The sequence below is a fragment of the Panthera uncia genome, assembly GCF_023721935.1.
Source record: "Panthera uncia isolate 11264 chromosome C1 unlocalized genomic scaffold, Puncia_PCG_1.0 HiC_scaffold_3, whole genome shotgun sequence".
Classification (NCBI taxonomy): domain Eukaryota; kingdom Metazoa; phylum Chordata; class Mammalia; order Carnivora; family Felidae; genus Panthera; species Panthera uncia.
Window position 1 is genome coordinate 9,869,374 of NW_026057584.1, and position 12,757 is coordinate 9,882,130.

General features: G+C 46.1%; 1 protein-coding gene across 1 annotated transcript in view; it reads left to right on the plus strand.

The window, feature by feature from the left end:
• The window catches only part of DNER (delta/notch like EGF repeat containing), a 316,523-nt gene that overhangs the window by 160,165 nt on the left and 143,601 nt on the right, over positions 1-12,757 (plus strand). The window contains exon 5 of the mRNA XM_049614770.1: positions 7,042-7,187. Coding sequence (XP_049470727.1) covers positions 7,042-7,187 — 146 coding nt within the window. The remainder of the gene's footprint in view (positions 1-7,041; positions 7,188-12,757) is intronic.

The following is a 12,757-nucleotide window of genomic DNA, read 5'->3' on the forward strand; positions in this document are numbered from 1 at the left end:
GTGATGATGGCAATGATGATGATGATGGGGGTGATGGTGATGATGGGGGTGATGGTGATGGTGATGATGATGGGGGTGATGATTATAATGGTGATGGTGGTGATGGGGGTGATGGTGGTGATGACAATGAAGATGGTGATGGTGGTGATGACCATGATTTATAGAGTCCTTTCTACATGCTTACACTGTACTAATAGCTTTGCCAATATTAAGACCTTTACTCATAATGACCATCTCAGGAAATAGGTAGTGTTATTATCTCTGTTAGAAATAACCCAAGGCATGAGTGGTGTAAATCGCTCTCCCAAATTCAGAGGTGGCGAGAACTCGACCTGGTGGTAGAGCCAACTATGACCTCCCGTTACCCTGATGTCGGCACTTGGGCCTGGTTAATCATGTTAGTCTAGATAGTAAAGCCACTCATTAGGTGGAACTGATTTGAAATTGATGAATAGATGTGGTGGGCAGTTACTTCTGCAGTGTGAAACGTACACTATCTACAGGATAAGTGAGGTGTTACAAATTATAGACTGAACCTGCAGGTGAATATGCACATTCAGTATATCCCTATATAATAAAAGGAATGACAACTAGGTGTTTTTCCTAAGCTTGTGTCTGGTTCTTCCCACTCCTCCCCTGTCTATAGGTGGGCCACTCTCATGGCCAACCCTGCTTGGTGAATACTAAGGACTACAGAGGAGAGGGGTGATGGAATTAGTATTTTGTGAGATTGCCACACTAAGGAATAGCTAAATAGTGCTTCCTTCTGAGTCAAAGGGCAGATGGTGGGTGTAGCCCAAGAGAAGGGGTTTTATATGATTCCTTTGCACACGTGTATTGGTTAGACTCCAGTCTCATCTGCTGTAATAGAGAGACCTCAGATACATTGGCCGAAGCAAGTTCCAGGTTCATCGCTCTCCTGTTACAGTGAGCAGGCGGCTGGTCCAGGACCGAGAGGGCAATTCTGAACCCTCACCACACAGGTTCCATCTCTGGATTCAGACCTGCTGTCCCCACTGCCATGGGGCAGTGGGGTGGGAGGGATGGGCAGGGCAACACCTGCTCAGTCTTGGTAGATGGACATCACAGAAGGGCCGCATATCCCATCCCTGAGTCGCTGAGGAGAGGCGTGTTCTTTAACTGGGTGGCCCCGTTCTCAGCAAAAACTCCTCTATTATTAAAGGGATGTGAGGAGAATAGATACCGTCGGGCAACTAGTAGTTACTCCTGTGCTTCAAATACTCAAGTCTTTACTTAGGACAAATAACTGAGTCTAATATTAGTAGAGGAAGGAGTGTGGGAGGGTGAACCTGTTCTTGAAAAAAAGAAAAAAGAAACAGAAATATAGCACTCCGGGCTAGTAACCCTTTACTGCGGGAATAGATATTTCTTTTGGAAAAGTGTAGAACGTCAGCCTGAGGAGCCTTGGCTCATGTTACAGTGTAGAGCCCGTGTTTCAGTGCTGACTTTTCATAGTCTTCTCTGCAGCATGAACAGACAGAAGGTGCTGTTGAGATCTGGACAAAGCCAGGAGGCGGTGGTTAAGAGCCGCTGCCTCTGACAGTAAGATTTACTGAGAGCCAGTCATTCTGTCTTCAGGGGATAGCACGGTGACTGTATTGTTTTCAACAGTCGCTCCCCATTATCCCTGCAATTTCTTTGTCTTTAGAGCAAATGATAGTACTCAATATGTACTTTTCATAGTCGTTCGGCCAGGTGTAACCCACCCGATGATTTCGATGTGTGGCCACAGTAGAAGTATTTGGTCTGCTGCTGTTAATGTGCCCTTGTGTCTCCTGATTCAGAAAGCATTTCTGGCCATACGTTACTCGGGAACCAGCAGAAAATGAGGTAATCCACATGAGTGAGTGTTCCCAACAGCAGTATCCTGCTTTAAGGATCGAAACTGGAAAGTAAGCAGGCAAACAAAGAACCCAGCCTTTCCGTGGAAATCTAGAGCAAGCCTTGTTTCCAAAAGACACAAAGACCTTGAATGAGGTCCTGGGGTGGTTGGTGTGGCCAGGCACTACACAGGTGTAGTGACAGCTTTTCTGGTGCGTCTTCACTTTCCACCGTAACTCTCGGTCTGCTGGTATTGTCACACCTGCAAAAGAAAAGACAGCTTCGCTCGGGTGGTAGAGGGTATGAGTAAGCCTTGCTTTCAGGATCACGGAGCCCTGGACTTGGTCTGGGTTCATATTTGCTGCCTGCATCAAGCTCTCTTTTTTGCCTCTGGCCTGACATTGTCAAACGATGATTTATTTCTCCGGTTTTGCTTCTCAGTCCACAGGCACTGAGTCACAAATCCATGGGGATCCCAACCAGCTTATTAAGCTTTGCGCTAACCTCCATTCTACCTTCTTAAAAAAGTCGGTGCAGATACACCGTTTCATCCATGCTTCTGTGGCACGGGATGTGGGAACCGGGGGGGTTTGCCTTCCCAATGCCTATGTTAATACAAAAACCCTGGGTCTCCAGCTGGAGCTGAAACCCATAATATTTCAAGCCTTTCATGCCTGTCGGCTGCCAGCCATGGGACTTCCTGGACTGTGAACGGTTTTTATAGGTTATAGGTTTGTGCCAAATGACTCGCCAAGTCTTAATAGGAAAAGTCGGCAGTCTGTTTGCAACACCTACTGCTCAAGTATTTACGGCCAGAATTTTTATTTTGCACGTATGCTTTCCTTTAACAAGAAAGAAAATGGTCTTTAGTCAAACCACCGAGGTGAGAAATGCAAATTTCCTTTGCCACTAATCCCAATGAGGTATTAACTACAAAGTCCATTTAAGACCTTTAGTGTTAATATTAAAGAGGACAAGTGGTAAAATAAACAGTTAATGGCCCGGAGCCCGCCACCTCGCTTGCTCTCCCAATTGATGCTTGACCACTCCGCCCCAAAGATAATGACTGGACCCCCTTTCAGCTGCTCTCAGCTTCTCATTGGCACCAGGGGAGGCGAGTTTGGCAAAGTCACCTTTTTAAAAGGACTGTAGTGATGGCAGGACGTTTTATTACAGTGTTAATGAGCACAGTGTGGGGTTGTGGGCAGGGCAGAGTGTTTGCATGGTTTTGTGCAAGCTTAGGGGAGGAGGAGTAGGGAGAGGCAGAAGGAAACCCAACTTTTATTTGTCATCGTAACGAGTTACTTGAGGGTGTTAACAGATCTCTGGATAATCTTTGGAGAAAGTTTTCCTTCATTATCATTTTCAAGCTCATTAGGGAAATCACCAGATGTGTAGCAAGTAGGAGGGGGCTCTCCAAGTGTAGCAGTAGCTTTTTCCTTCTTCCCTTCCTCCCTCCAACACTCCCTCCCTCTCCCCTCCCTCTCTTCCTCCCTCTCCTCTTCCTTTCCCAGCATCTGAATTCTAAGGTGAACTATGCAGCATCCTTGAAAGTTTTTGTCGGGGACCACAGTCTCCCCTTTCGATGCTGAAGTTGTCAAAGGCCTGCCATCATGTAGTTCCAGATGCCCTCCATGCTGCAGAAATCTTGTCTTTTCTTATCAACCCCACCGTGGAAATATCATGCAGCGACTTGTTTCAGGTAATTCTTCCAGTATGACTCTGCTGTGGTCTGATGTCAACACACAACTGAGTTTATACTGTGAATATTGTCCTGTAAAGCTTGGTTCTGGCTCCCTGTTCTCTCTCTCTTTTTCCTCTCCCTACGTGCCCTTCCCTGTCCCAAAAATGCAACACCATTTGTATTCAGATGAAGCCCCAATTTAAATATTCAGCCCTGATGTTTCTAACTACTCATGTCCTCCGTCCAGCCACCAGCTTTTGACCACTTTGTTTGGAAAAGGGGTCTCATCACAATCTCAAATTTAGTCTGTTCGCAACAGAAATCTTGATTCACTTGCCCAGTACGACCCCCACAAGGTTGCTTACTGTATGTATGATTTTGTCTTTTCACTCATATCCCACATCCAATGTACATGAAGTCTTATTGGTTCTTCCTCCAAAATGTGATCTTTGAAAAAGCATAAGTCATGTGCTTTTCCCCTGGTTAAAGCTCTTCAATGGATTCCCATTTTACTAAGTTTCACGAGATGCCCGCTGATCTGGCCCTTCCTGCCTCTCTGTCCTCATCAAGATGCGGGCCATTGACACACTGATGTCCTCATCCGTGGGTCACACTGACCTTCCCATCCGTGTGACACGTGACCTCCTCCTCCACGAGACACGTGACCTTCTCAGCTCTCTTTGCTGGCTCATTCTCAGCCTTTAGAGCTCATCCTGAATGCGGCTCCTACTTGGAGCTGGGTAAACGTCTGCTGCCTGGAGGACCAATGAATCCAGCTTCCTTCCGTCCCACACTGCAGCCCATCCCACCCATCCCCTGCGCCCGCTTGCTCACTGGAGCACATGGTCTGTCCACGTAAAGTGGCCCAATATTTCTGCCTCAGAGTCAGAATCGTAAACTTGGACCGTACACAGTGATGATTTAAATATATGTTTATTCATGAAAAGTTTCAAAGAACTCGAGTTTAGCATTTGTTGTGGTTGGAACGAAGACTATTTTCTCTTGAAACTGGGAGGGTGATAGAGTGTAATCAGAAGTGGGAGAATCCCTGAAACTTTTGCTGGAGGGCCTTCATTTTCTTTCTTTCTTTCTTTCTTTCTTTCTTTCTTTCTTTCTTTCTTTCTCTCTTTCTTTCTCTCTTTCTTTCTTTCTTTCTCTTTCTTTCTTTCTCTTTCTTTCTCTTTCTTTCTTTCTTTCTTTCTTTCATCTTTATTTTTGAGAGAGACAGACAGCAAGTTGGGGAGGGGCAGAGAGAGAGGGAGACACAGAATCCCAAGTAGGCTCCAGGCTCCCAGATATCAGCACAGAGCCCGACGTGGGGCTTGAACTCACAGATCACGAGATCATGACCTGATCTGAAGTCGGACGCTCAACCGACTAAGCCACCCAGGCGCCCCTGGAGGGCCTTCATTTTCTTTCTCCACTTCTGCTTTGTTTTCCTGTGTTGGTGTTTCCTTTCCTTGGGTCTCATGCAGTTTCCATCTCGAGCTTTGCTGTTCCTCCTCTGTCTTCCTCATCCTTCCCTCCTTCCTTCTTCTCTCCTTTCTTTCTAAATCTCGTCTTTCTTTTTCCTTTGCTTGTTAAGTTAAACCAGGCGTTAGTTAGCTAGAGCGACCCCCAAGCGACACCTGCTACACGGCATCATTCTGTAGTTTTTGGAAAGACCATCGAAGACGCAGGGGCTGACAAAAAGCAGTCGCAGGGCAGCTCCACAAACAGAAGCAGAATGCGGTCTTCATTCCTACTTTGCGGGGTTTTATCCACTTAATTAGTTGGCCTGTGGATCTTAGAATTCTGAAGAGGAGGACAGGCTTCTCTCTGCAGGTCTGTATCAAGAATTATATTACGTGTATTGATTTCATGCTATGAAGGAAGAGTAAAGATAGTGACCATCTGCTCTTCATTTCTTGTAAGTATGCTGGAAGTGTCCCATCAGTTTGAGTGCAATGTCAAAGAAACCACACTGGCTTTTCAACAACTTTCAAATGATCACTTATAAAGCCCCAAAGAACTTCCTTTTTCTTAAAAAAAAAAAGTGAATTCTATTTCATTTCAGATTCTTCCTGCTGCCCCTTTGTAAAGGGCACAGCTCCTGCTCTTGGCATGTGGGATTTCCTGAGGGCAGCTTTGCTCTAACCCAGCTGCAGTTTGATGAAAGTTAAATTGGACAGTATTACTTTTCATTATGAGCCGCTCTAAGCATTTTCCCTGAGACATGATCAAAGGGAGGTGCCAACAACTTACTGAAATTTCACTCTTACCTAGAAGGAGCTGGCAGGCACCGTTCTCGTGTGAGCCGTATATTGTTGAAAATAGCGTGCATATCCTTTTGACTCCCTGTGGGGGGGTTAGGTGACATAATTAGGAATTACATAGTAATATGTGGCATGCTGTTGCAAAGATTGATTTCTTTAATAGTTTGCTAAAGTATTTTAGGGCCAGAATACTCCCGGTCTTATTAGGCAAATAAAGCCAATATAGAAACCTTTATCAGAGGTGTCTCTAAGAACTTCAGAGACTTACAATGAGCTAGAGAATAGAAATATTGCCTAAATAACAGAGTCACCTAGACTTTCAAAAACAGATGCGTAAAACGTGCTTTCAGAGGCTTAGTGCGTGCCTCTAATTCCAGGTGATTTACCTTAGTAATAATATTACTCGTGTTACTGAAATTAGTTTTTCTACCAGACCAGTGGTTCTTAACTAGAAGCAATGTTCGAATTACTTAGGGAGCCTTTTCCAAAAACATGCCTGCCAGAGGTCGCCCCCAGACCTGAACCTCCCAGATTCTGAGCCACTTATGTTGGAACGTTGGCAGCGTGTACTTGGAAAAAGCCTGTGCAAAATGATGAAGCTTCTGGTTTCAAAACTGGTTAGGGATCACTGCTCTTTTTTTTTTTTAATTTTTAAAATATTTACTTGTTTTTGAGAGAGAGAGAGAGAGAGAGAGAGAGCATGAGTGGGGGAGGGGCAAAGAGAGAGAGGGAGACACAGAACTCCAAGCAGGCTCCAGGCTCTGAACTGTCAGCACAGAGCCTGATGCAGGGCTGGAACTCACGAACCGTGAGGTCACGACCTGAGCCGAAGTCGGACGCTTAAGCGACTGAGCCACCCAGGCGCCCCGAGGATCACTACTCTTGACTAGAAGAAGATGAGCTCAGAACAAAGTAAATTGTAAGATGCTAACGTAGGGGTGGAATCGAGAGACCAGGTGGCCCCCAGAGGGGCACGGGCAGGCACAGGACAACAGCATCTAAGGCGATGACTCAGTGCCTGGTACTCCTCTTCCTTGGGCATCAAGTATTTTCCCATGACGCTTGGCCTTTTTTAACAGGCCGGAGGTCTGAATGGCCGCTAGTCACATGCTGTATTTGTTTGCCTAATATTCCATTTTGTTTTGCTTGTCAGACTCAAATGCTGAGTTAAATAAACTCATGGTCTTGTAGAAAGAATGTTGGTAGCGTTTTACTTTACATTTCCTATTGTCCCCTCCTTTTTCTTTTCTTTTTTTCCAGGTTTTGTGAATGATTCCATTACCAAATCTATTGTGGCTTTGCGTTTAACTCTGGTGGTGAAGGCCAGCACCTGCGTGCCGGGGGAGAGCCATGCAAATACCTTGGAGTGTTCAGGAAAAGGAAAGTGCAGCACGAAGCCGTCAGAGGTAAGGGGACGCCTGGTAGCTCTAAAGCCTATATTTACATAAATACGTATATCTATGCTCATATATTGCTACGTATCTATCTATGTGTCTATCAAGAATGACAGGGAGAGACCAAGTACATTTGCTGAAAGAGTCCCTCAAATTTCTGGTTTTGATTGCACATTGGTATGTAACATATAGATCTTCAATCTCCACATAATTTTTATTATTTTTTTAATTTTATTATTTTTTTTAATGTTTATTTTTGAGACAGAGAGAGACAGAGCATGGACGAGGGAGGGTCAGAGAGAGGGAGACACAGAATCTGAAGCAGGCTTCAGGCTCTGAGCTGTCAGCACAGAGCCCAACGCGGGGCTCGAACTCACGGACCGTGAGATCGTGACCTGAGCCGAAGTCGGACGCTTAACCGACTGAGCCACCCAGGCGCCCCTCCACATAATTTTTAAAGTAGTGATAATAAATCTGTGCAGTGCCAGATTTTGCTTGGGTATAAAGTAGAGATTTTATGAGAAGAAATAGCCATCGTATCTGGTAGCAGAATCAAGAGAAACGGAAGACAGGAGAGGTGAGCAGGCTCATTAATTTCCCAGTGATCACAGAATCCCCTCCTTAAACATTGCATTTCTCCAGCGCCTATAGCAGAGTTACAAAAGCAAGAGAAAAGCACGAGAAGGAACAGAGAAGAGGCTGGGATGAGAAGCCTGACGTTACATTTGACCTCTGTGGGCCATTGTCATCAGTGCTACGGCAGACCTGAGTCCTGCTCTCCTTTTTCTTTAGTGGCTCGGGTCACATGGGCCTGGGGCAGGGGCAGGGGCAGGAGCTGAGTACAGCTCCTCCTCCTTGTTCTTGGGTGATTGACAGGATGTGGGAGGCAGACCCGTAAGGGACTGTGGCCACTGAGACCCACTCCATCACTAGAGAGCTCCATTAAAACAGGTGGACTGCTGTCTTTTGCAGGTGACCTGTGGGCTGTACCCCACGTCCCGGGAGAGGGAGACTCTGCCCTTTACGAGGGGGCCTGTTCCATTAGGGCACATGTGTTCCTCTCACCGCCTGCCTCCTTGCCCGTCTCCCCAGTTCTGCACATTTGCCCACTGGAATTCGTGCCAAGTGAAGTGGGTCCCCCAAGTCCCAAAAGAGCATGATTTGTTTTATTTATTTATTTGTTAATTTCATTTAATTTAAAAACACTTTTTTAACATTTTATCTTATTTTTTGAGAGACAGAGCACGTGCAGGGGAGGGGCAGAGAAAGAGGGAGACACAGAATCCGAAGCAGGCTCCGGGCTCTGAGCGGTCAGCACAGAGCCCGACGCAGGGCTCGAACCCACGGACCGCGAGATCGTGACCTGAGCCGAAGTCGGAGGCTCAACCGACTGAGCCACCCAGGCGCCCTGAGCATGATTTGTTTTAGACCAGTGTTAAGGGCAGCACGGGTAAACTTGGCCCCGTGACGCCTCCCGTGGGAATGCCAGCGCATTCGGCGGTAGCGGTGTGAACTGGGTGAAGGGAGCGGGGGGGACCGGCAGGTGGGTGTTGGAAGACACTTTCACGTGTTGCTCGCGTCATCTCGGAGAACCCACGACTTTGATGTCTCGGGTGCGGTATTACAGTGGTGTCAATTTCCCGTTTCCTTGTAAGATCGTCCTCCGCAGAAGGCAGAAGGGCCTGAGAAAGTAGTGGGAGCAATAATTTCTGCTAAATGGTTGGAAAGGAACACGAATGTAAACCAAAGCCAAAATGAAATCCCTGGTGGAGGGGATGGTGCCCGGCATGAGTCCAGGAGGCAGAGTGGGATTTCGTTTACAAAGCCAAGCCTGCCCTGCAAATCCCGTTTTCTTCCATCTTGGCCAACTGGGATCATGTTTGTCTTCGTCTCTTTCCTGAGGGGAAGCTCCATTTATCAATTTATTTTTTTTTTAACATGGTTGAAGGTGAAGTTTCAGCTTTAATTTTTTTTTTACATTTTTAAATGTTTATTCATTTTTGACAGAGAGAGAGAGAGAGAGAGAGAGAGAGAGAGAGAGAGTGAGAGAATGGGCGGGGGAGGGGCAGAGAGAGAGAGGGAGACACAGAATCTGAAGCAGGCTCCAGGCTCTGAGCCGTCAGCACAGAGCCCGACGTGGGGCTCGAACTCACGGACCGCGAGATCATGACCTGAGCCGAAGTCAGATGCCCAGCCGCCTGAGCCACCCAGGCGCCCCTATCAATTTATTTTATGGGGAAAGTGAAGCAGTAAAGGCTATTGAGAGTTCTGTGACAGTTGACGCTAAGAAGGGGTATAGAACCCGAGAAAAGATGAGGAAGCAGTGGACAGCTTATTTGCTGAAGATGTTCCAGAAGAGATGAAGCGTGAGAGACGGAGGAAAGCCAACCACTCTAGCTGGAAGAGTGTCAGACCTCCCACGCGCAAAGAGGAGACACAGCGGTGTTCCCCAAATTCATTCGTACTATTCCCAATGAACGGTTCTGAGGCCTGGTTAGCCCCCAAGAAGACAACAGTAGTGAAAGAGAAATGTCTTCAACGGGGAAGGGAAGGCTGTTCTTGGAAGTTGGGACCGACAGAGAGGTTGTTTCCTTGTGAGCTTTCTCTTATAATGGATGCCCCATCTGGGGAAACTTTTTACCCATAAAGCAGCCACCGTGTTTTCTGAAAACATGCATGTTGCCGGCTTGCAGCCCTCACCTGTAGAACTGATTCACCGAAAAGGCAGCAGAAGCATTTAGCACCTGGCAGGTAACTTGGCCGGCCTTGCCAAAGTGCTTCGTTTTTCCTACAAAAATGGCTCAGAAGCCTTCATGAAGAATCTGTGCTAATTTTAAGTAGCAGGCCATTTCAGGGGAAGTTCGGCTTCCTTATGGGGGCCGGCTCTTTTGAGCGGCTCTGGGTGCCCCCCCTCCCCCCTGTGCCCCCACCTCCTGGGTCCACACCAGGTGCTCATAAGGTGTGAGGCCTCTGCTGTTGTCCCTTCTGCCAGAGCCTGCATTTACCTTCAGGGAACTGAAGGAAATTGTGGCCAGCCTTCTTACCTGAGCCATTGTAATTATCCCTGGTGACTGTAAGCAAATGACTAGGCTGGAATTACCATATCCATTTATAGACCCACCACATTGTTCTCTTGGAGAGAGCCGTCTGGAAGCCAGTCTCCCCGTTCACAGAAAGATGGCAGGAGTGGGAATGGAGAGTTGACTCATCTTTTTTGAATTGACTTGAGTTTCCGTGGCTGTGCGTGTTTGTCTTCGTGACTTAAAACAATGACTGAAGAGTAGTTTGCTGGCCATAGAAGACTGTTGCTGTCAGGTTTCCTTCTTTGTGCTGTTTCCTAAAATTAGAAGCCATGTAGTCCAGTCTTCTACCTAGTGCAAGAATCCACTCCACAGTACAAAACAAAAAAGAGCTCTACTGGATGGTTTAAAGTGATTGTTGCTAATCACTTTTGTGTCTTTATTAGGTCATCCATCACAGTAAGAGCAATTCTGTTCTGTCCATGCCACTCTCATTTAGTAACGGACCTCGTTTCTTTTCTGTCAGATGCGCTTCGGCTGGAGGCCTTTGCACACTCCCAGTTGATGGGTGGTCTGCAATAAAACTGTGGCTCGCGGCTCTTAGATAGCACACCATCCTGGGAAAGTCTTTTTATGTGTTTCCTGTAGGATGGCCAGGAGCTCTCAGTGTTTGAGAACTGCTTTCTTTACAAGGGTTGATTCTGATCTTTTCTTCTCCTTATTAAAAAAAAATGACTGTGGTCACTACTTCTCTTTGAACTCTATCACCAAGTTTGGCTGCTGCCGACTTGATAATTCCCCAATTATTTTAAAGGGGAGTATCAGGGATCTTCGCTGGTGTGGACCTTAAGCCTTCTTCAGATCCAGTCAGGTTCCATGGATCTTGTCTCTCAGGAGCAAGAGTTATGTATTAGGATTATCCAGAGAGACAGAACCAATGGGATATATTATATATGTATGGATGGCATATATGTTCTTATCGTATCATATCATATGTATACGAATTAAGGAGATTTATTTTAAGGAATAAGCTCACTTAGGAATAATCTCATTGTAGCTCCACTCATCGTAGAGTCTTGGTGAATCCAAAATCTGACCAGGGAAGGCCAGTGGGCTGGAGACTCAGGAAGGAGCTGCAGCTCTAAGGCAAGGTGTCTTCTGGTGAAACAGGAAGAGTGGATGTTGGGGATGAAGTCTGTAGGCTGACCATCTGTTGCAGAGTTTTCTCCTGCTTAGGGAAGGAAGGTCAGCCTCTTGTTCTATTCAAGCCTTCAACTGATTAGATGTGGCCCACTCTCGTGCTATGAGGATAAACTTCTTTCCTCAAAGTCCACTGATTTAAATGTAAATCTCATCCAAAGACGCTCTCACAGAAACATCAAGAATAATGTTTGACCAAATATCTAGGTGACATGGCTCAGCCAAGTTGATACATAAAATTCATCATCACAAAATTCTATTTTTTTTTCTCTCATTCACTCTTGCCCCCTTGCTGTCCAGTCGTGTTCCTTGTCCACAAGTGAAAGGAGTTGTTTTAAAATTTTAGTTTGCCTAAGATTGGCTTAATATTTGAGAGTCTGACAAAAAAAGTCATATTCTAGGTCCCTCACTCAGGTTAGGATGCCTTTTATTGGGCAGCCAGATGATTCTGATGCAAAAGTAGATTGTGGAACATCATTCTGGAAGTAGGGGTCTCAGGTGCTTATCATTTTCCTGTTCTCACTGATTCCTTAAAGCAAGTATACAACATCTTTTTTATTCAAGGATTTCATTGTTAATAATGTTATGGTCACGTGGAATTAATAGAAAAAAGATAGATGTTGATAGGTGTTATAATGGTTCAATATCTATCTCAAAGTTTTCTTTTTGTTGGCCCTGGCTCTGGTCTGTATTGATAAGTAAATGGTGTCAGGCCTCCATTCTTAGAAGGTTCCTTAGGATTCTCTCTAGCTCTTGCCTTGGGAATCTATCATCCTTAGGCTGTTTGAGTTGGATACTGGAGCTGCCTACTCAGACTTTGTTTTGAGTGACAATTGAACTGGCATCATGTCTGGGAGCCATTCCCAATCCCTTCTGGAGCTGTGTCCTAATTCACTCTCCAGATGTGGGCCTGTTCATGAGAAAAGCACTGGCACGTTGGGCTCCTGAAAGTCCCCGACCTTCTGTTACCTCCCCCCCTACTCTTGGAAGTCGAAGGCTCCAACTCCAGGAAGTCCTAATCCTTCTATAGCCGAGTTCTTCTGGCTAAGTTTGATATATTGGAAATAATCACTGACCTTAACTGGTTTCTTTGTCCCTGGCTTGATGACACCTGCTGTCCTTGTTCCACAGCCCATGTGGCCTGGGTAGGAGATACTATCCTTCCAGGAGTCTGTCTGCTGTATATCAGCACCCCTCTTTATTTTTTTCTGTTTCCAAGGATGTGCCTCTTTATCAGGGTTCCCAGTAAGTTCCCATTTCTGAGGTTTGTTTATTTGAGATCTCATTCCCAGGGCAAGGTGACAAGCCTGCCCTAAGCTGGGTGCATGGACATCCTTTCCAGCTTAAACCTCGGCTCCCTTC